General features: G+C 39.8%; 1 protein-coding gene across 4 annotated transcripts in view; it reads right to left on the bottom strand.

Moving 5' to 3' along the window:
• The window catches only part of LOC307102429 (UDP-glucuronosyltransferase 2B31-like), a gene marked incomplete at both ends in the record, with an annotated part of 259,955 nt that overhangs the window by 163,803 nt on the left and 72,435 nt on the right, over positions 1-23,717 (bottom strand). For 2 of the 4 annotated variants that reach the window (XM_079775974.1, XM_079775990.1), the window contains 4 exons: positions 20,281-20,560; positions 20,994-21,213; positions 21,621-21,708; positions 23,153-23,284. The exons of 1 other annotated variant lie outside the window; for it this stretch is intronic. In XM_079775974.1, coding sequence (XP_079632100.1) covers positions 20,281-20,560; positions 20,994-21,213; positions 21,621-21,708; positions 23,153-23,284 — 720 coding nt within the window. Of the gene's footprint in view, positions 1-20,280; positions 20,561-20,993; positions 21,214-21,620; positions 21,709-23,152; positions 23,285-23,717 lie in introns of those variants that run through there. One more of the 4 variants, XM_079775976.1, reaches the window with a different exon arrangement.

Raw genomic sequence — 23,717 nt, 5'->3', positions numbered from 1 at the left:
TCATCTGCTGATGGGCACTTAGGCTGTTTCCAAATCTTAGTTATGGTGAATTGTGCTGCTATGAACATAGGGGTGCATATATCCTTTCTGATGGGTGTTTCTAGTTTCTTGGGATATATTCCTAGAAGTGGGTAAAATGGGAGTTCCATTTCTAGTTTTTTGAGGAAACTCCATACTGTTCTCCAAAGTGGCTGCACCAGTCTGCATTCCCACTAGCTGTGCACGAGTGTTCCTTTTTCTCTGAATCCTTGCCAGCACTTGTCGTTTGTTGATTTGTTGATGCTAGCCATTCTGACAGGTGTGACATGGTATCTCATTGTCTTTTTGATTTGCATCTCTCAGATGATTAGTGACTTTGAGCATGTTTTCATATGTCTCTTGGTCTTCTGTATGTCCACTTTCAAAAGTTGTCTATTTAAGTCCTTTGCCCATTTTATGATTGGATTGTTTATCTTCCTTTTGTTAAGATGTATGAGTTCCCTATACATTTTGGAGAGGCTCTTGTCGGATATAACATTGGCAAATATGTTCTCCCATGAGCTTTCTTGTTGCTTCTTGTTTTGTTGATGGTTTCTTTTGCTGTACAGAATCTTTTTATTTTGATATAGTCCCATTTATTTACTTTCTTCTTAGTTTCCATTGCCCTAGGAGCTGTATCGGTAAAGATATTGCTAGGACAAATGTCTGGTATTTTGCTGCCTATGGATTCTTCTAAGATACTTATGGTTATGTTTAAGTCCTTAATCCATTTTGAGTTTATTTTTGTGTATGGTGTAAGTTGGTGGTCTAGTTTAATTTTTTTGCATGTATCTGTCCAGTTTTCCCAACACCCTGTATAGTATGCTCTTGCTTCCTTTGTCAAATACTAATTGAGGATAATGACTTGGGTTGATTTCTGGGTTCTCTATTTTGTTCCATTGGTCAATATATCTGTTTTTGTGCCAGAACAAAGTAGTTTTGAGAACAGTGGCTTTCTAATATAGCTTGATTTCTGGTATTGTGATCCCTCCAACTTTGTTCTTTTTTCTCAGGATTGCTATGGCTATTCGGGGTCCTTTTTTTTTCATATTAATTTTTGGAGAGTTTGTTCTATGTCTGTGAAAAAACTTGGTATTTTATTAGGGATTGTGTTAAATCTATAGATTGCTTTGGGTAGTATGGACATTTTAATGATGCTGATTCTACCAATCCACGAACACAGTATATTCTTCTATGTGTTTATGTCTTCCTCAATCTCTTTTTTTCAATGTGCTGTAGTTTTCTGAGTACATGTCTTTTACCTCCTTAGTTAAGTTTATTCCTAGGTAACTTATTTTTTTGTTATAATGGTAATATTTCTCTTTCTGTGAATTTATTATTGGTGTATAAAAAAATCCATAGACTTCTGGGTGTTAATTTTGTATCCTGCTACATTGCTGAATTCACTTATTAAATCTAGTACGTTTTTGATGGATTCTTTAGGGTTTTCTATGTACAATATCATATCTGCAAACAATTACAGTTTTATTTCTTGTTTTCCAATTTGGATGACTTTAATTTCTTCTTGTCTGATTGCTATGCCTAGCACTTCCAGTAAATGTGAAACAGAAGTAGTGAGAGTGGACATCCCTGTCTTGTTCTTGTTTTTAGGGGAAATGGTTTTAGTTTTTGCCCATTGAGTATGATGTTGACTATATATTTGTCATATAAGGCTTTTATTATGTTGAAGTATGATCCCTCTATTCCCACTTTACTGAGAGTTTTTATCAAGAAAGGGTTTTGGATTTTGTCAAATGCTTTTTTTTGCATCTATTGATAAGACTATGTGATTTTTGTCTTTCAATTTGTGTATGTGATATATCACGTTTATGGATTTGCAGATATTGTACTATCCTTGTATCCCTGGAGTAAATCCCATTTGGTCATGGTGTATGATCTTTCTAAAATAATGCTGGACCAATTTGCTAGGATTTTGTTGAGGATTTTAGCATCTATGTTTATGAGGGATATTGGCCTGTAGTTCTCTTCCTTTATAGTGTCTTTATCTGGTTTGGGGATTAGGGTAATGCTGGCTTCATAGAAGGAGCTTGGAAGTGTTCCTTCCTCTTGAATTTTTTGGAATAGTCTGAGGAGGATAGGTTTTAGTTCTTTTTTGAATGTTTGGTAAAACTTCCCTGTGAAGCCAGGACTTTGTTTGCTGAAAGATTTTTGATCACTGCTTCAATATCCTCCATAGTTATCATCCTATTCAGAATTTTTTATTCTTCCTGATTGAGATTTAGAAGGTGGTATTTTTCTAGGAATGTGTCCTTTTCTTCTAGGTTGACCACTTTGTTGGAATTGAGTTGTTCATGGTATCTTTTTACAATCCTTTGTATTTCAGTGGTGTCATTATTTTGCCTCTTTCATTTCTGATTTTGTTTATTTGGGTCTTCTCTCTGTGATTCTTTTTAAGTGCCTGGCTAGAGGTTCATCAATCTTGTTAATCCTTTCAAAGAACCAGTTGTTGATTTCATTGATCTTTTGAATTTTTTTTTTGTGTCTATGCCATTTATTTCTGCTCTGATTTTTGTTATTTTCCTTCCTTGTACTCACTCTAGGCTTTTTTGGTTGCTGTCTTTCTAATTCTTTAAATTGTAGAGTTAGATAATTAATTACCAGTTTCTTTCTTTTTTTTTTTTTTTTCTGAGGTAGGCCTTTAATGCTATGAACTTCCCTTTCAGGACTGCTTTTATTTTGTCCCATAATTTGGATTGTTGTTCTTTCATTGTCATTTGTTTCCAGGATGTTTATTTCTTGTTTGATCTCTTTGGTAACTCTATCATTGTTTAACTATAAGCCTGGTGCACAAAATTCTTGCACAGAGTGGGGGTTCCTCTGCTTGGCCTGCCCTCACCCAATCTGGGACCCCTCGGGAGATGTCTGACTGCTGGTTTAGGCCTGATCCCACAGAAATTGTGCCTAAACAGGCAGTCGGACATCCATTTCACAAACCAGGATGACTGGCTCCTAACCACTCGCCTGCCTGTTTACCTGATCACCCTTCACCCCTCTGCCTACTGGCCTGATTGCCCCTACCTTTCCCACTGCCATCCTGATTGCCCCTATCTTGCCCCCCTGACTTCCCAATCTCTGCCTGCCTGCCTGATTGCCCCTAGCTACTCTCCCCTGCCAGCCTGATCTCACCCCCAACTTCCCTTCCCTGAATGCCTGATCTTGCCCCCAACTGCCCTCCCTTGTTGGCCTGGTCACACCCAACAGCCCTCCCATGCCAGACTGATCTTGACCCAAGCTGCTCTCCCCTGCCTGACTGATTGCCCCTAACTGCCTCTGCCTCAGCCCCCACCACCATGGCTTTATCCAGAAGGAAATCGGATGGCTAGAAGATGGCTGGGCAATCCAGTCTAATTAGCATATAACCCTTTTATTAGTTTAGATAGATTATATAGGATATGATTGTTTACATGGCTGGGGGAGCCTTTTTCAGCAGGAGGAGATGCTCTTGGCAGACAAAAATACATAACACCTATATCTGGACTGATAGCCAGCCATATGTACTATACTGCCAAACCGGTCATTAAAAAATTGAACCGCTTTCTTACACCTTACCCAAAACAGCTGTAACTCTTAAAACCCCTCTTGACGCCCCACCTTAGGTTCTGCCTTTGCCATTCACCCAGCGTACGTTCTGATTGGTCGATTTCTGTGCCAGTCAGCCTCAAAAGCCCCACCTCCTAGGCAGCCATTGGCTCCTCACAATTCATCCAGATTTGGTTCTGATTGGTCAGTTTCTATGCCAGTCAGCATCTCCGGGCCTATCTCCAGGCCTTATCATAGAGGCGGGGCTGATCAGCAGCCACCCCAGGCTGCTGGCGATTGGGATGAACTGCTGACCTCTGGGAGAGAGAAGCTTGACTGAGGCTTGATCATCCTGCTTCTCTCTCTGGGACTTCCCAGCAGTTGCTGCAACTGCTGATAAGCCCTGCCTCTCTCTCCGATAGGTCAGCAGTTCAACCAACTTGCCTGCTGTGCATACAGCCTGGCATTCAGTCAAGCCTTTGGTCATTTTGTTTTAATATATTTTATTGATTTTTTTACAGAGAGGAAGAGAGAGGGATAGAGAGTTAGAAACATCGATGAGAGAGAAACATTGATCAGCTGCCTCTTGCACACCCCCTACTGTGGATGTGCCCGCAACCAAGGTACATGCCCTTGACCGGAATTGAACCTGGGACCCTTGAGTCCACAGGCCGACGCTCTATCCACTGAGCCAAACCGGTTTTGGCTACCTTTGGTCATTTTGGATGTTATGACCATAGCTCTTTATATATATATATATATATATATATATATATATATATATATATATATATATATATATCATGCCATTTAGCCTTCAAGTGGTTGAATTTTTTTATTGTTTTTATTGTAGTTGATTTCTATTATGTCATTGTGATTTTGAAGATGCTTGATATAATTTCAATCTTTTTGAATTTTAAGAGACTTTGCCTTTGTCCCAATATGTTGTCTGTCTTTGAAAATGGTCAATGTGCACTTGAGAAGAGTGTATAATCTGTAGCTTTGGGATTAAATGCTCTCAAGATGTTGATTAAGTCCATCTGATCTAGTGAGACATGTAGGATTGTTGTTTCCTTGCTGATTTTTTTGTCTGGATGATATATCCAGTGATGGCAATGAGGTATTAAATTTACATATTATGATGTATTGCTGTATATCTCTCCCTTGATATCTTCCAGAAGTTTTTTTATGCATTTGGGTGCTTCTGCATTGGGTGCATGTATGTTTACCAGGGTTATATTATATTGTTGTATCAATCCCTTTAGTGTTATGAAGTAGCCTTCCTTATCTCTTTTTATGGCCTTCACTTTGAGGTCTATTTTGTCTGATATCTGTATTGCTACCCCACTTTTTTTTTCTTCATCATTTGCCTGGAAGATATTTTTCCATCCCTTCACATTATATCTTTGTGAGTCCCTTGTTCTCAGGTGGGTCCCTTGTAGACAGCATATATATGGGTCATGTTTTCTTATCCATTCAGCCACTCAATGTCTTTTTATTGGAGTATTTAGTCCATTTATGTTTAAGGTTATTATTGATAGGTACTTGTTTGTAGCCATTTCTACTCTTTATGCCTGTGTTCCTTCTTTCCTTTCTGTTTCTTCTTTTAACAACAGTCCCTTTAGCATTTCTTGTGTTGCTGGCCTGGTAATCATAGACTCCTTTAGCCTTTTCTTGTCTATGAAGCTCCTGATTTCTCCTTCAATTTTTAATGATAGTCTTGCTGAATAGAGTATTCTTGGATTCAGTCCCTTGCTTTGCATCACTTTGTATACTTCATTCCATTACCTTCTGGCCTGATGTGTTTCTGTTGATAAATCATTTGATAATGTGATGGGAGCTTCTTTGTAGGTAACTCTCTGTCTCTTGTAGCCTTTAAGATATGCTCTTTGTTGTTAACGTTGCCATTGTAATTATGATGTGCCTTGGTGTGGATCTTTTTGGTTCAAATTGTTTGGGACTCTCTGTGCTTATGTGAGTTTTTTTCTTCCCCAAATAGGGAAGTTTTCTGTCATTAGTTCTTCAAATAGGTTTTCTAATCCTTGCTCCTCTTCTTGTCCTACTGACATCAGTATTATACGCATGTTACTTCATTTCATGTTGCCTGAAATCTCCCTTAGGCTTTGCTCCTGCTTTCTTATTTTTTCTCCAATAGCTGTTCACATTGGATGTGTTTCTGTGCATCATCTTCTAACTCACTAATCAGGTCCTTTGCTTCTTCTAGGCTATTGTTGAAATCATCCATCATATTTTTCATTGTAGCTATATAATTTTTGATTTCCTCTTGATTGTTACATAAGTTTTTGATTTTCTCACCCATCCGGTTTATGAATTGTACGGCCCTCACTCTGAATTATTTTTCTGACATATTGCATGCCTCTGTTTTGCTTAGCTGCTTTTTTGGTGATTCCTCCTTTTCTTTCCTTGAGGGGTTGTTTCTATATGTCCTCATTTTTGCTGTCTCTTTCTGGCCCTGGGAAACCTGCTTGGGTTTTGAGAGGTTGAAGACCCTATCAGGGCAATAGTCTGGAAATTGTTAGCCCAGAAGCTGGGTCTGTTTTGAGTTTCATGCCTTTATTGTCTCTGCTCTGAGTTGTATCTCCTTCTCCCACTGATCTGGACTATCAGTTGTCTAATTCAGGATGGTGGCTGTGCATGTACAGTTCCTCTGGTATGCAACTCCCTGTGAGGACCCAGAGCCCTCTGGAATGCAGTTCACTGTGCAGCCCAGCACCTGTGGCAGGGTGGCTCCCAGGGTGCCACTGGCAATGCATTTTCCAAGTGGTCCTGTGGCACTAGGCTGGGCACACCCCTTTGCTCAGGGTCACCTGAGCTGTGCTTTCATATGGCCCAGAGTGAGGAGTGTGTTGGGTTGCTCCAGGTAGCCCCTGCAGGACTGTCCCTGGGTTTGGGGAGAAGCAGGTGCAGGTTGCTCTGTGTCACACAGTCCCTCATTTCTTGTAGCCCAGAGTGAGATGCTTGATGTGTTATTCCAGTTTACCCCTCCTCAGTGTGGACACGCATCCTCCACCTAACCGCTGAACAGCAGCTGGGTAAGTGGCCCACCCCTGTTCGAGGAGCAGCAGCCACACGAGCAGACTGCCCATGTCCGAGGAGCAGCAGTCCTGTGCAGCCCGCATTGGTCCGAGGAGCAGCAGTCACTCGCAACCTGCACCTGTTCAATGATCAGCTGCTGGGTGAGCGGCTCTCCCCCATCCTAGGAGCAGCAGCCGCACATTCAGGTCACTCCTGCCTGAGGAGCAACAGCCAAGCAAGCAGCCTGTCCCCCGTCCGAGGAGCAGCAACTGTGTGAGGAGCCTGCATCTGTACAAGGAGCACCAGCCCGGCAAGCAACTTGCTCCTGTTTAAGAAGCAGAAGGCTCATGAGTAGCCCAGTGCATCTGAAGAACAGCATCAGTGTGCAGCCAGTCCCGATTGAAGGAGTAGCAGCCACGTAAGCAGTCTGCCCCTATCTGAGGAGCAGCAGCCACTTGAATAGCCCAGCCCCGTCCAAGGGACAGCAGCTGTGCGAGCAGCTTCCCTCACCAGCCAGAGGAGACGCCACTGGTGTGAACAGCACCCACCAGAGGAGCTGCTGCCAATTGAGGAGCAACCACTTCAGTGACCGCCTGAGGAGCACCTGCAGCCCGAGGAGCCACTGCCACCCAAGGAGCAGCCCCTGTATGACTCGACATCTATATTAATTTGTGAGATAAAAATGGGTAGACAAAGAAACCCCCAAAGGAAAGAAAGGGAGGAATCGCCAGAAAAGCCACTAAGCAAAACAGATGCAAGCAACATGTCAGAAAAAGAATTCAGAATAAGGGTCATACAGTTCATAAACCAGATGGAGGAAAAAAATCAACAACTTATATAAGACTTAAGAAGAAATGGATGAAAAAAATCAATAACTTATGTAAGAATCAAGAAGAAATGAAGAGTGATATAGCTGCAATAAAAAACACCATGGAAAGTTTCAACAGTAGACTAGGAGAAGCAGAGGACCGAATTAGCGAATTAGAAGACAGGGAAGCAAAACACACCCAAACTGAACTGCGATTGGAGAAGTAAATTAAGAGATAGAAGGAGAGCCTAAGGGAGCTATGGGAAAACATGAAACGAAGCAACATATGAATAATAGGGGTGCCAGAAAACAGGAAGAGGAACCAGGGTTGGAAAACCTATTTGAAGAAATAATGTCAGAAAACTTCCTTGATGTGGGGAAGAAAAAAGTCACACAAGCACAGAGAGTCCCAAACAAGATGAACCTGAAAAGTCCCACACCAAGACACATCATAATGACGATGGCAAATGTTTAGGACAAAGAGAGAATCTTAAAGGCTGCAAGAGAGAGACAGAAAGTTATATACAAGGGAGCTCCAATTAGATTACCAAATGATTTCTCAACAGAAACACATGAGGCCAGAAAAGAATGGAAGGAAATTTACAAAATGATGCAAAGCAAGGGACTGAATCCAATAATACTCTATTCAGCAAGGCTATCATTCAAAATTGAAGGGGAAATAAGGAGTTTCACTGACAAAAAAAAAGGCTAAGGGAATTTATCACTACTAAACCAGCAATGCACTAAATGCTAAAGGGAGTGGTGTAAAAAGAAGAAATAAAAAGGTAAGAAAGAACACAGGCACAAAAAATAAAAATGGCTACAAACAGTTACCTTTCAATAATAACTTTAAACATAAATGGACTAAATATTCAATCAAAAAACATAGAGTGAGTGAATGGATAAAAAAACATGACCCATATATATGCTGTCTACAAGAGACCCACCTCTGAACAAGGGGCTCACACAGACTGAAAGTGAAGGGATGAAAAAATATATTTCAGGCAAATGGAAATGAAAAAAAAAAAAGCTGGGGTAGCAATACTTATATCTGACAAAATAGACCTCAAAGTGAAGGCCATAACAAAAGATATGGAAGGCCATTTCATAATACTTAAGGGACTGATACAAGAAGAGGATATAACCCTGATAAACATATATGCACCAATGCAGGAGCACCCAAATACATAAAAAAACTCATGGAATATATCAAGGGAGAGATTGACAACACAATCATAGTAGGGGAATTTAATACACCACTGACATCACTAGCTAAATCCTCTAGATAAAAAAATCAGCAAAGAAACAGAAATCCTAAATGACTCACTAGATCAGATGGACTTAATTGACATCTTCAGAACATTTCACCCCAAAGCCATGGAATATACATTCTTGTCAAGTGCACATGGGACATTTTCAAAAATAGGCCACATATTTGGTCAAAAGAAAAGTCTCCCCAAATTCAAGAAGATTGAAATCATATCAAGCATTTTCTCAGACCACAATGGCATAATGTTAGAAATAAACTACAATAAAAACAACCTCCAAAATTCAAATACTTAGAAGTTGAATAGCATGATATTAAACAGTGATTGGGTTACCAAAGAGATCAAAGAAGAAATGAAAAACATCCTGGAAACTAATGACAATAAAAACACAACAATCCAAAATTTATGGGACACAATGAAAGCAGTCCTGAGAGGGAAGTTTATAGCGCTACAGGCCTACCTCAAAAAACAAGAAAAAATGGTAATAAATCATCTAACTCTACAACTCAGAGAATTAGAAAGAGAGCAACAAGAAAAGCCAAGAGTGAGCAGAAGGAAGGAGATAAGAAAGATCAGCACAGAAATAAATGACATAGGGACCAAAGAAAAACAATACAAAAGATCAATTAAAGCAAGAGCTAGTTCTTTGAAAGGATAAATAAGATTGATGAACCGCTAGCCAGGCTCACCAAGAAGCAAAGAGAGAGGACCCAAATAAACAAAATCAGAAATGAAAGAGGTGAAATAACAACAGACCCCTTAGAAATACAAAGGATTGTTAAAAAATACTGTGAACAACTCTATTCTAACAAACTAGACAACCTGCAGGAAATGGACATATTCCTAGAAAAGTGCAACCTTCCAAAACTCAATCAGGAAGATTCTAAACATCTCAATAGGCCAATAACTGTGGAAGAAATTGAAGCAGTCATCAAAAAGCTTCCAGCAAACAAAAGCCCAGGGCCAGATGGCTTCACAGGGGAGTTTTACCAAACATTCAAGGAAGAACTAAAACATATCCCCCTAAGACAATTCCAAAAAATTCAAGAGGAAGGAACACTTCCAAGCTCATTCTATGAAGCCAGCATCACCCTAATACCAAAACCAGATAAAGACAACACAATGAAAGAGAATTACAGGCCAATATCCCTCATGAACTTAGAAGCCAAAATCCTTAACAAAATTCTAGTAAATAGGATCCAACAGTACATCAGAAAGATCATACACCATGATCAAGTAGGATTTTTCCCTGGGATGCACGGATGGTACAATATCTGCAAATCAATAAGTGTGATACATCACACAAACAAATTTAGAGATAAAAATAATATAGTCATATCAATTGACACAGAAAAAGCATTTGAAAAAATCCAACACCCTTTCTTGATAAAAACACTCAGCAAGGTGGGAATAGAAGGATCATACCTCAACATAATAAAAGCCATATATGACAAACCCACAGCCAACATCATACTCAATGGACAAAAACTAAAGCCATTTCCCCTAAGAACAGGAACAAGACAAAGATGCCCACTTTCACAACTCCAGTTCAATATAGTACTGGAAATACTAGCCATTGCGATCAGACAAGAAGAATAAATAAAAAATCCAAATTGGAAAAGAAGAAGTAAAACTGTCCTTATTCGCAGATGACATGATACTGTACATAGAAAACACTAAAGACTCCATCAAAAATTACTAGACTTAATAAATGAATTCGGCAATGTAGCAGGATACAAAATGAATGCCAAGAAATATATGGCATTTCTTTCTATTCACCAACAGTGAACTTACAGAAAGGGTGCCTAAAAAAGCAATCCCATTTACCATCGCACCAAAAAAATTCAGATACCTAGGAATAAACTTAACTAAAGACATAAAAGATCTATACGCGGAAAACTACAGGACACTGAAAAAAAGAGATAGAGGGAGACATAAACAATGAAAGAACATACTGTGTTCATGGGTTGGTAGAATCAACATCATTAAAATGTCCTTACTACCCAAAGCAATCTATAATTCAATGCACTCCCCATTAAAATACTAACGGCATATTTTGCAGACCTAGAAGAACTTTCCAAAAATTCATTTGGAATAAAAAAAGACTCCGAATAGCTGCAGCAATCCTGAGAAAGAAGAACAAAATATCTCAATACTAGATATCAAGCTATATAACAAAGTCACTATACTCAAAACAGCCTGGTACTGGCACAAGAACAGACATATAGATCAATGGAATAGAATAGAGAACCCAGAAATCGACCCAAGCCACTATGCTCAATTAATATTCGACAAAGGAGGCATGAACATACAATGGAATCAAGACAGTCACTTCAATAAATGGTGCTGGGAAAATTGGACAGATACATGCAAAAAATGAAACTAGACCACCAACTTACACCATACACAAATATAAACTCAAATGGATATAGGACTTAAACATAAGACAGGAAACCATAAAAATACTAGAGTAATCCATAGGCAGCAAAATCTCAGACATTTGCTGAAGCAAGTTCTTCACTGATTCTCCTCCTAGGGCAATGGAAGCTAAAGAGAAAATAAACAAATGGGACTACATCAAAATTAAGAACTTTTTCATAGCAAAAGAAACCATCAACAAAACAACAAGAAAGCCCACTGCGTGGGAGAACATATTTGCCCATATTATATCCGAAAAGGGCATAATCTCCAACATTTACCGGGAACTCATACAACTTAACAAAAGGAAGATAAACAACCCAATCACAAAATGGGCAATGGACCTAAATAGATACTTTTCTAAAGAAGACAAAAGGAAGGCCAAGAGGCATATGAAAACATGCTCAAAGTCACTAATCATCTGAGAGCTGCAAATCAAAACGACAATGAGATACCATGTCACACCTGTCAGAATGGCTATCATCAACAAATCAACAAAAGACAAGTGCTGGTGAGGATGCAAAGAAAAAAGAACCTTGTGCACTGTTGGTGGGAATGCAGACTGGTGCAGCCACTGTGGAGAACAGTATGGAGTTTCTTCAAAAAACTAAAAATGGAACTCCCATTTGACCCAGTGATCCCACTTCTAGGATTATATCTCAAGAAACTAGAAACACCAATTAGAAAGGACATATGCACCCCTATATTCATAGCAGCACAGTTCACCATAGCTAAGATTTGGAAACAGCCTAAGTGCCCATCAGCAGATGAGAGGATTAAAAAATGTGTTACATCTACACAATGGAATACTATGCTTCGGTAAAAAAGAAGGAGTTCTTACCATTTGCAACAGCAGATGGAACTGGAGAGCATTATGCTAAGAGAAATAAGCCAGTTAGAAAAAAATAAACATCACATGATCTCACTCATTTATGGTATATAATGAACAACATAAACTGATGAACAAAAACAGATCCAGAGACAGAGAAACGTTGATCAGACCATTAAACCTCAGAGGGAAGGTAAGGGAGGGTGGGAGTAAGGGGGAGAGATCAACCACAGGACTTGTATGCATGCATATAAGCCTAACCAATGGACACAGACAAGGGTAAGAGCATGTGGGTGGGATAGGGGGGTAATGGGGGAATAAGGACACATATGTAACACCGTAATCAATAAAGAAATTAAAAAAATAAATGTAATAGAAAATATATTGAGAAAGTTAGACATTGGATATTTTGTCATCAAATTGCTCAACTGCCACAGTTGCAAAGTCACTCAACATCACCTCACCAGTCAGAGATGGGAGAAGGAATTCGGGTTCAAATCTCTGTTTTTTACATAATATGTGTCACATATTCTCCAAATGAGCAACCCCAAAGCAAGGCACAAAGATTTCCATTTTATAGTCTCTAGTGTAATGGTATTTGCTATTCTATGGCCCATGTCGGTACTTTATTTGCTTTCCAGTGGCTAAGTAGTAAGAAACAGATAAGGACAACAAGCAAGCTCTCAGTATGGACTGCAGTTAGGAAGATGGAAAAGGTGTTATGAGTTTTAAAAGTGAATTTGTTTTTGACAAAAATTTCAGGATTATCCTGAGGAGACATGAGATTGCATTGACATTTTAGGGAAGCAGTGGGAAAAATACAGGATTATGGGAGAAAGATTGCTTTTTTTGTACTTTAATATGCCACTTAATACTCATTCTTGGAGCCAGAAAACAAAACAGTCCCCGGCTTCTAGGCTTTCTCCTCATATACAATGAGCAGTGACTGCTACTGACACAGCTTTTCTCATCACCAATGAGGGTGGCTGAATATGGAGAAAGAGCAGTGTGAGCAAAGATGGAGAAAGGGGAATAGGGAGTGATTCCCAAAGCCTGGAGGCACCCCTAGTGAAACAGGAGGGACACAGTTCTCCAACTCGGGCAGGTTTTAAAGTGCTGCTGATTGGATGAACAAAGTGAGTTCAGCCTATGTAAAACATAGGTGATGTGTAGCTTGACTTTGAAAATATTTAAAAAATATATTTTTATTGATTTCAGAGAGGAACGGAGAGGGAGAGATGTATAAACTTCAATGATGAGAGAGAATCCTTGATCAACGACCTTCACACCCCATACTGGGGATCAAGCCCACAATCCGGGCATATGCCCTGACCGGGAATCAAACTGTAACCTTCTGGTTCAGAGGTCAATGCTCAGCTACTGAGCCATGCAAGCCAGGCTGAAAACATTTTAATCCACATAAAACTTGAAGGAATATTGAAAGAAAGAGAAAATTTTATATCCTGTCCTATTTTTGTAAGGAATAAAAGTATTTACTTCCTCCTTAAATGTTATAAACTTTTCTACACATGATTATCTTTATTTCTTTTTTCCATTTACATGAATAAAGCATCGTATCCTTTACTCCTGATAAGAACAGTCAACCTCAGGTCCTTAGTCTATTTATTGTACTACTTCTTTCTATATCTTTAACCTCTCCTCTTTATGGGCACTTTTGCAGTAAAAGGCAGATATTCATAAATGAGCTATATGTAACTTAATAGTAACAATATTTACTCTTGGTTCTGTCTGCTTATGGTAAAATCCTCCCCCAACCTCTAGCCAATAATATCACATTGAGAAAATTATTTAACCTATTTGTACCTCAGCTTTCTTATCTGTAAAACATGTATATTAATAATGATTACTGTAAGAATTATTTGAATTCATATATTTAGAGTACTTAAAATTATGCTAAGCATTTCACACTTAACAGTGTTCTGAAATAAAATAAAATACATGTATGGATCTTGATGCCTACATTTCTCAGTCTTCATGTTACCTTCCTTTCCCATTCACCATCAGTTTACTTCCTGAATGCTACTTTATGAGAATTGTCTACACATTTTGTCTTACTTATTTTTTTAAATTCTTTATTGTTGAAAGTTTTACATATTTCATATGTCTTCCTTTTCCCCCATTGACCTCTCCCAGCTGGCTCCCGGTCCCAGCCCAGGCCCTCACCCCCCTATTGTCTTGTCTTATTTTCTTATCTCCCATATTGTAATGTAATTTCTGCCCCCACTATTTCCCTGAAAGAAGTTATACCAGATTCAGCAACAAACTCTGAAATCAGATAAAAAATGTATCAGTAGTTTTGTTTACATGGCCTAGAATTTACTGCTATTCTACTTCATCTACTAAAATTATTATGGTTCCTGACTTATACACTTCAGATTTTTCACTTACCTTCTATTTGTTGTATTCAGTATTTCTTTTTCTTTTTCTGTTATGGTAGCCTCTGTCTGTCTAGTAAATAGAAGTATTCATTATTCATTCACTAACTCAGTTAATAATAATCAAATATCTTCTAAGTCACTGTTGTTAGTTTCTCTGGATGCCTTATCATTTCTCTTTGTTTCCTTCATTATCCACACTTTTTGTACGTATGCTTTTCATTAAAATTTCCGTATTTGGTTCATTTGGAAGGAACATTGTTATTCATAGGGAATCTGAGTTATTCTGAGTTTCCTAGGTGAGCATAACCTATTCAAGAAGTAATCTATAAGTTACATTTTTTCAGTTCATCTAGGACATTAGTGTTAACAACTGAATGTCCTAGATGCATTAAATTCATTATGTCTTAGAACATATTACTTTATCTGCCATCTGTGGCAGATAGAAATACTAGAGTGATGTCAGCAGCATGGCGAAGTTAGATGATCCCCTTATACCTCCTCTTAAATCCACAATAAGTTGGTTGTATGTAACCTAACAAAGTTTTCTCTGCTCACCAGGGCACCTGTGGGATCCACACATTTGTTATATTTGTATCTGAAGGTGGGTGTATTGGAATGTATAGGTAGGCAAGACGGGGAAGGACAGGGGCAGTACACACCATCCCGGTTCCACGGCTTTCCACAGATGAGCTGGCAGACCAGCAATGCAATAAGGGGGGAAAGTGTCAGGAAGTAGCCTTGACACCACCACGGGTGGAGGATAAGAGGGGCAGCAACTGCTCTGGAGCCCATGAATCCAGCTCCCTCCCCAGATTGCAGAGGTGCTCCCCTTACTTTGCATTACTGGATAGCCTGGTCACAGGAGACATCTCTCTGACATCCTGGTCACAGGACAGTGATGCCAGACGCTGATGGAAATCAGGTAGCAGGGTGGCAGGCTTGTGACCTGGTTACCCCTCGACCTGCCACATCTCCCCCTACCATGGTGGTAAGACCCAAGAAACAGGTAACCCAAACACAGAAGGTACCCTTTATCATCTGCATCTCATCCATTTAATCTCTACCAGAGCTCAGTAAAAATCCAGGAGCTGTTACTCAAATGCAGAATAGTCAGGAAAATATGGTGTGGCATTGTTCCCAAATTCTAAGATTCCTATATTAGGATTTGTCAAAGATTTATTTATTTACTTATTTATTTATTTGTTTGTTTGTTTATTTATTTATTTATTAAATTGAGATAACATTGGTTAATAACATATAAAGTTCAGGTGGACAACTATTATAATTTGGTATCTGTGTAGTCTATTACATACTCACTACCAAAATTCTAGTTCCTATCTGTTACCATACATTTGATTCCCTTTACCATTTTGCCCTTCCCCCACCCTTTCCCCCTCTGGTAATTCCAATTCTGTTGTCTCTTTACATGAGTTTATATATATATATATATATATATATATATATATATATATATATATATACTAGAAGCCCGGTGCACGAAATTCGTGCACGGCGGGGGGTTGTCCCTCAGCCCAGCCTGTACTCTCTCCAATCTGGGACTCCTGGAGGGATGTCCGACTGCCCGTTTAGGCCCGATCCCACTGGGATCGGGCCTAAACGGGCAGTCGGACATCCCTCTCACAATCCAGGACTGCTGGCTCCCAACTGCTTGCCTGCCTGCCTTCCTGATTGCCCCTAACCGCTTCTGCCTGCCAGCCTGATCACCCCCTAACCACTCCGCTGCCAGCCTGGTTGATGCTTAACTGCTCCTCTGCCAGCCTGTTTGCCCCCAACTTCCCTCCTCTGCCAGCCTGGTCACCCCTAACTGCCCTCTCCTGCAGGGTTGATCACCTCCATCTGCCCTCCCTTGCAAACCTGGTCCCTCTCAACTGCCCTCCCTTGTAGGCCTGGTCCCTCACAACTGCCCTCCCTTGCAGACCGGATGCCTCCCAACTGCCCTCTCCTGCTGGCCATCTTGTGGTGGCCATCTTGTGTCCACATGGGGGCAGGATCTTTGACCACATGGAGGCAGCTATATTGTGTGTTGCAGTGATGATCAATCTGCATATTACTCTTTTATTAGATAGGATAGAGGCCTGGTACAGGGGTGGGGGCCAGCTGGTTTGCCCTGAAGGATGTCCCGGATCAGGTGGGGGTTCCCTTGGGGCGTGGGGCAGCCTGAGCGAGGGACCTGTGGTGGTTTGCAGGCCAGCCACGCACCCTGGAGACCCAAGAGGAGGCCCTGGTATCTGGAATTTATTTTCCTTCTACAATTGAAACTTTGTAGCCTGGAGTGGAGCCAAGCCTGCTGTTCCCTCTGGGGTGACAGCCATTTCTGTGACAGTTAATTCACCTTCTACAATTGAAACTTTGTAGCCTTAAGCGGGTGGGCCTGGCCAGGGTGTGTGGAAAGCTTTGTTTCCCCTGTTGCCGCCAGCAACCCTGGCCTGCTCTCTCAAGCTCCATTCTGCCGCCATTTGTTTGAATTTGTTTACCTTCTATAATTGAAACTTTGTAGCTTGAGTGGAGGCTTAGGCCTGCAACGGCTATGGAAAGCTTGGCTTCCTCTGTTACCTGGGAAACCTTGCTCTCTGTGACTGTAGCCATCTTGGATTGGGGTTAATTTGCATACTCGCCCTGATTGGCTGGTGGGCGTGGCTTTGCTGGTGGGTGTGGCTTATGTAGCGGAGTGGTGGTTAATTTGCATATTACCATTTTATTAGAGAGGATATATATCCTATCTAATAATAGACAAATATGCAAATTGACCATACCTCCGACACACCCACAAGCCACGCCCACCATCCAATCAGAGCGAGTATGCAAATTAACCCAAACCAAGATGGCTACAGCCACAGAGAGCAAGGTTTCCTAGGTAACAGAGGAAGCCAAGCTTTCCACCTGCCCTTGCCAGGCCTAAGCCTCCACTCAAGCTACAAAGTTTCAATTATAGAAAGTAAACAAATTCAAACAAATGGCCGCAGAATGGAGCTTGAGAGAGCAGGCCAGGGTTGCTGCCAGCAACAGGGGAAGCAAAGCTTTCTGCACACCCTGGCCGGGCCCAGCTGCTTAAGGCAACAAAGTTTCAATTATGACCCCAACACAAATGGCTGCCGGCCTCGGAGGGAGCCCCAGGCTTGGCTCCGCTCCAGGCTACAAAGTTTCAATTGTAGAAGGAAAATAAATTCCAGATACCAGGGCCTCCACTTGGGTTGACAGGGGGTGTGGCCGGCCTGCAAACCACCACAGGCCCCTCACTCAGGCCGCCCCACACCCCAAGGGAACCCCCACCTGATCTGGGACGCCCTTCAGGGCAAACCAGCTGGCCCCCACCCCTGTACCAGGCCTCTATCCTATCTAATAAAAGAGTAATATGCAGATTGATCATCACTGCAACACACAATATAGCTGCCCCCATGTGGTCAAAGATCCTGCCCCCATGTGGACACAAGATGGCCACCACAAGATAGCCAGCAGGAGAAGGCAGTTGGGAGGCACCTGGCCTGCAAGGGAGGGCAGTTGGGAGGCACCTGGCCTGCAAGGGAGGGCAATTGAGAGGGACCAAGCCTGCAAGGGAGGGCAGTTGGATGTGATCAACCCTGCAGGAGAGGGCAGTTAGGGGTGACCAGGCTGGCAGAGGAGGGAAGTTGGGGGCAAACAGGCTGGCAGCAGAGTGGTTAGGGGGTGATCAGGCTGGCAGGCAGAAGTGGTTAGAGGCAATCAGGGAGGCAGGCAGGCAAGCAGTTGGGAGCCAGCAGTCCTGGATTGTGAGAGGGATGTTCGACTGCCCGTTTAGGCCCGATCCCCGGTGGGATCGGGCCTAAATGGGCAGTCGGACATCCCTCAAGGGGTCCCATATTGGAGAGGGTACAGGCTGGGCTGAGGGACAACCCCCCTCCATGCACGAATTTCGTGCACCGGGCCTCTAGTATATATATAATTGATTTCAGAAAGGAAGGGAGAGGGATAGAGAGATAGAAACATCAGTGAAGCGAGAGAATCCTTGATTGCTGCCTCCTGCACATCCAACACCAGGATTCAAGCCCATAATCCTGGGCATGTGTCCTGACTAGGAATCAAACCATGACCTCCTGACCCATAGGTCAACGAGCAACCACTGAGCCATGCCGTCTGGGCTATAAGTTTTTCTTTTTCTATGTTTTGTTATATTTGTTTATTTGTTACTTTTTGTCTTATATTCCGCATATGAATGAAACCATTGAATTTATACTTGTAGAACATAGAGACTGGAAAAAATTACAATGATCTTACATTTAGAGTATATGACTTTTTTTTCGATTGGGAATGATTTCTTTGATTATAGTATAGTACTAGAGGCCTGATGCTTGAAATTCGTGCAAGAGTAGGCCTTCCTTCCCCTGGCTGCTGGCACTCGCTTCCGTCTGGCATCTAGGACCCATGCTTCCCTTGGACCACTGGCTTCATCCAGAAGGTTGTCCGGAAGGATGTCCCATCTAATTAACATATTATGCTTTTATTATTATAGATTTTTACTTAAATTATGATACCAGTGATTTTTAAATATAATGAATTCACATTTAACTTTAAGGTTATCAATTGTACTGGTCTTTAAGAATCTCATTAAAATTAATAAAACAATTTTTCTATAATTATATAATTTATTTCTCTTAAGATAATCTCTTTACTTTAAAAACATTCCTGACATCTCCACTTATTGGGGAAAATAAATCATTTCATTGGTTATCTTTATTGTCTAAAGACATGCTCAGAACTGTCCCTAGTACATAAAAGGCACACAAGAAATATTTATTGATTAAAGGCAAAAACAGGCATAATAGTTTGGTAGAGCTTGTTATGGACGGAATTGTGTACCCCTCTCAAATTTATATATTGAAGCCTTAACTCCCAATATGACTATATTTGGAGATAAGACCTTTAACAAGATATTTACAGTTAACTTAGGTCATGAAGGTGTCCTCTAAGGACTTGTATCCTTATAAGAAGAGGAAGAGACATAAGGCATCTTTTTCTTACCAGGCGAATACAGAGGAAAGGCCATGAGAGGACAAAGGTTGAAGGTCACTCTCTGCAGTCAGCAAGGATGCCTCACCAGAAAGCAACTCTGCTGGCATCTTTTTTTTTTTTTTTAATATGTATCTTTATTGATTTCAGAGAGGAAGGGAGAGGGAGAGAGAGATAGAGATATCAATGATGAGAGAATAATTGATTGGCTGCCTCCTGCATGCCCCCTACTGGGAATAGAGCAGGCAACCCGGGCATGTGCCCTGATGGAAATGGAACAGTGTCCTCTTAGTTCATAGGTCAACCACTGAACCACCTGCTGGCATCTTGATCTTGCACATCTAGCCTCCAGAATTGTGAAAAATAAATTTCTGTTGCTTATGCCGCTGAGTCTGCAGTATCTTGTTATGGCACCTGAGCAGACTAATGCTGAGCTTTATGGAAACTTTGTAAACATTCCAAAGCAGAATGTCTTATCATCATTATTTTCAATTTTGGCCTAATCCTAACAACATTGGGCAAGTAGAGAGGCTTATTTAAAATGGAAATCTTATTTTCATAGCAAAATAATTTTTGAGGACACCACCCTGTTTATATGATCAGTTGCAACGGGTGAATTGCATAATTCTCAGCTCTCCACATTCATGAAATTAGGCTCATATTTTGTTATTTCCAGCAATCACCGTATCACTGAATGTTATACAATTAAAATAGTGATATCATGAATAGAATTTTTAGAGTTATTAATGTCTCTGTGCCAGAAAGTGGATAAAGAGGAAGAGGGTAAACCTCTCTGAGGATATCAAAGAAGAATGGGACATGCTCACCAGTTAATGATCTTGTGGAATTCTAGGCTGTTTCTTTAGGCTAAAAAAAGAGGAATTTGAAAATTGGAAACAAGAAGGAAGTGCAGGAATAAACAGGTTTGTCCACTCAGATATTTGCCTAAGTTGGAAAGATCTATTCTCTCTTTTTCCTCTTTCCAGTTTTACCAAATTTTTGACAAGAAAATAAACAACATTTTGTGATCAAGTATATAACAGATGCCACACAGGCCAGCAGGAACCCAATCACATCCAAAGAGTGGTACTGGAACCAGGTGAGGTTGTGAACAGCTGCCCGCAGGTGTTTGGCTCCTTTGTGGCGCATGACGTACTCAATCCAGAAGACCGCTCTATCTAGAGGTTTTATAGGTTGATCGTGGTGAATCCTTGATAACCTCATCACATTCTCTTTATAGCTGGAAGGCAAATAAGGAAGAAGGCAAAAGAGAAAGAAATGAATGAAATTGTGTTTCGTTTGTCACATGATACCTGTTATAAAAATTAATCTAAGGGCCACAGAATTGTTACATGAACACTGCTCATTGTATAGCATTTGACACGTATAGTAGGGAGATGGTAAAATAAATATATTATTAACATCATGTGGTTAAATAGGGGAATAGAAAAAATAATAAGAATAAAACAGTTGTTAATTGAAGCTTAATTTTTCTGAGCTGGTAGTGTGACATTGAATGAAATATGGTTTCCAGAAGTTTTCCAAGACCAAGATCATGAATGGTCCAAGATTATGGGAAAAGGTCCATTAAAAGGTAAGCATGATCTCTAACATTTTCTTGTCTGGTGCTTAATACAATCAGTGGTAATCCTTTAGAAGGAAGTAGTACTTACGAAGGATCATTAATGACTGTTCTCAAGGCCTTGAGCAAGTCTGCACTTGTCATTGTGTGCATGTTCACCTCCACAGCCGCTCCTTTGGCCTTCATGTGAGCAATGTTATCATGCTGATCAGCAAACATTGGAATTCCCACCATAGGGATCCCATGATAAATACCTTCATAGATCCCATTTATTCCACCATGAGTGATAAAAGCTTTGGTTTTTGGATGACCTAGTTTGGAGATAGAATGAGAAGCAGGTGAAAATTTTATTATAATGCATGAACAGAAATTCAGAGAAAGAAGAGGAAGATATGGGACAAGTTATTGAAGAAGGCAGTATTTTCTACAATATTTCCTGTGGGGTACTGCTACCACAAAAAATTGTTATCCCAGAAAAAGGAGGCATTAATTCCCTCTTGTGTTGCCTGAAACTTTTATCTAATTTCATAGCAAGTATGAATCTATAAAATTAATGGTCAAATATTTAATTATATTTTTATGAATTGGAGGCAAAATGAAAAATATTTACTATTATTAACTATTTGTTGATATCAGCTTTTATGTTATTATTAGCTGTTAAAGAATTAATCAACTTATCCATCAACTACTATATAGCCTTTCTTCTCTTTAGTCTTACCAAGAAGATCATTCTGGGGTAGCCAGTCAAAGAGCTGAGTGTTGGTTCCTAATTTGGCTGGTTTCTTCCCTTTGTATCTCCACAAAACCTGTGGAAAATGGTGAATATATTTCACAAGTAATACCACAGGATAATGATGTTTTAAGGTTGTAGAGTTTGTATACATCATGCATCTACTTTAGGTGATAGTTGAGAAGGGAGTATAGACGTGTACTTTATAAACACAAAGAAATAGTGGGACTGTTTATAACAACTTTTTTTTTCTTTCTTTTTTTAAAAATATATTTTATTGATTTTTTACAGAGAGGAAGGGAGAGGGACAGAGAGCTAGAAACATCGATGAGAGAGAAACATCGACCAGCTGCCTCCTGCACACCCCCTACTGGGGATGTGCCCGCAACCAATGTACATGCCCTTGACCGAAATCGAACCTGGGACCTTTCAGTCCGCAGACCGACGCTCTATCCACTGAGCCTAACCGGTTTCAGCTATAACAACTTTTTAAAAGAGTTTGTGGTAGTTGCGTGTTATCATTTTGTCTATTATCACTAAGAACTTCCAGGAGTGAGATTAGAAGTGAAGAATTAGAAAATAATGCCATGATAGCCTAATGTATCAGAGTTTGGGAGTTAAAATTTTTGTGGCTACGGGACCTCTGTATAAATTTTTGTCACTGGAAATCCTAGCTTTATTTTCATATTTGTGTTTATTACAAATATCATTGATTTAGATTTTAGCTACTTATTTTTTGGATGACTGGTTATCATTTCATCCTCCATTTCTTTCTATCTTCTTTTTCTCTCACAACTTATTTTTTTAAAGTAAAAATAAGGCAGTGTTTTTGCTTATATTCCAAAGGTAGGTGAAGTATTCTGTTTGGTTTGGTTTCTGCAATTATCATATTTTCATTTATATATAATTTTTATAGAGTTTTAAGGAATTTAACCAAATATAGAAATAAAAAGAGCTGTTCAATGTTTTATAAATAGCAATTTATAAAGAGCTGTAATCTAAATGGTGGTGATACCATTAAAATGAATTGAATATCACATTAGGACATGAAAATTGCTAAACTATATTAACATTTCTATGGCCTTTTAATTCTAGAAAATGTTAATTAAAATGCTAAGTTAATTTAGATTCTACTTCTGTGCTCAACTATGATGAATCAAATCCTAATACAAACAAAGACATGGAGGATATTCTTATGCCACCTTCATACCTATGTTTGTCATTTCATTTCTCCCTTTTCCTGGTCCTGGAGTAAATGCACTTCAGAACTATTTTGGGAATCGTTAGAACAGGCCTTATGATTTCACACAAAATGGCGCTTAATGTTTTCATATCTTCATTGAAAACAAATGATTGTAGCAGCAACGCTCAGCAAGCAAGGTCCAAATATGCCTACACGGACTATTGTAATGTTTTACAAATTATTACTTAATACTGGTACCTGATATGTTAAGTGTAAAATGAGATTCAACTTTCAGTGGGAAAGACACCAGCCCAGCAGGATTAAAGGTTGTACTAACCTTCTGTGGAATCTGGGCAAGGGCTGAGGCAATAAGATTGCCCTTTTCTTCTGTGAGATTTTGGATGACTGAACCCAGAGAAAACACCACAATACCATCTTTGCCTGAGCTCTGGACAAATTCTTCTATTTCCTGAAGAGAAACAATTATTTGTATTATGGATCTACAGTATGTTAGGGAATAAAATAAAGTTCTGTTATACTTCTAAAATAAAGATTCAAGGGAATTGTCAGAGGCTTGGTTAGATTTTTTAAAAATCTTTGACACTAGAACCACCTACTTTCTTTAGGAGGAAATATATAACGCGATATACAGACAATGTATTGTAGATTTGTACACTTGAAACTTATATAAATTTATTAACCAATGTCACCCCAATGAAGATAATTATAATAAATTACATAAATAAAATCTATGGCTTACATACATATCATTGGTTAGTGAATAACCATAGAACCAAACCATTATATCAGAGGGTTAGGTGATAAGAATACAGTACATTTCATGGTTGATGGATTTTCATGTTACGCACCATGTTTAATTTTATTAAAAACTGACTACTATA

Source organism: Cnephaeus nilssonii (genome assembly GCF_951640355.1).
Source record: "Cnephaeus nilssonii genome assembly, chromosome: 1".
Lineage (NCBI taxonomy): Eukaryota > Metazoa > Chordata > Mammalia > Chiroptera > Vespertilionidae > Cnephaeus > Cnephaeus nilssonii.
The sequence above is the reverse complement of the archived record's forward strand: the minus strand, read 5'-3'. Positions and strand labels throughout refer to the sequence as shown.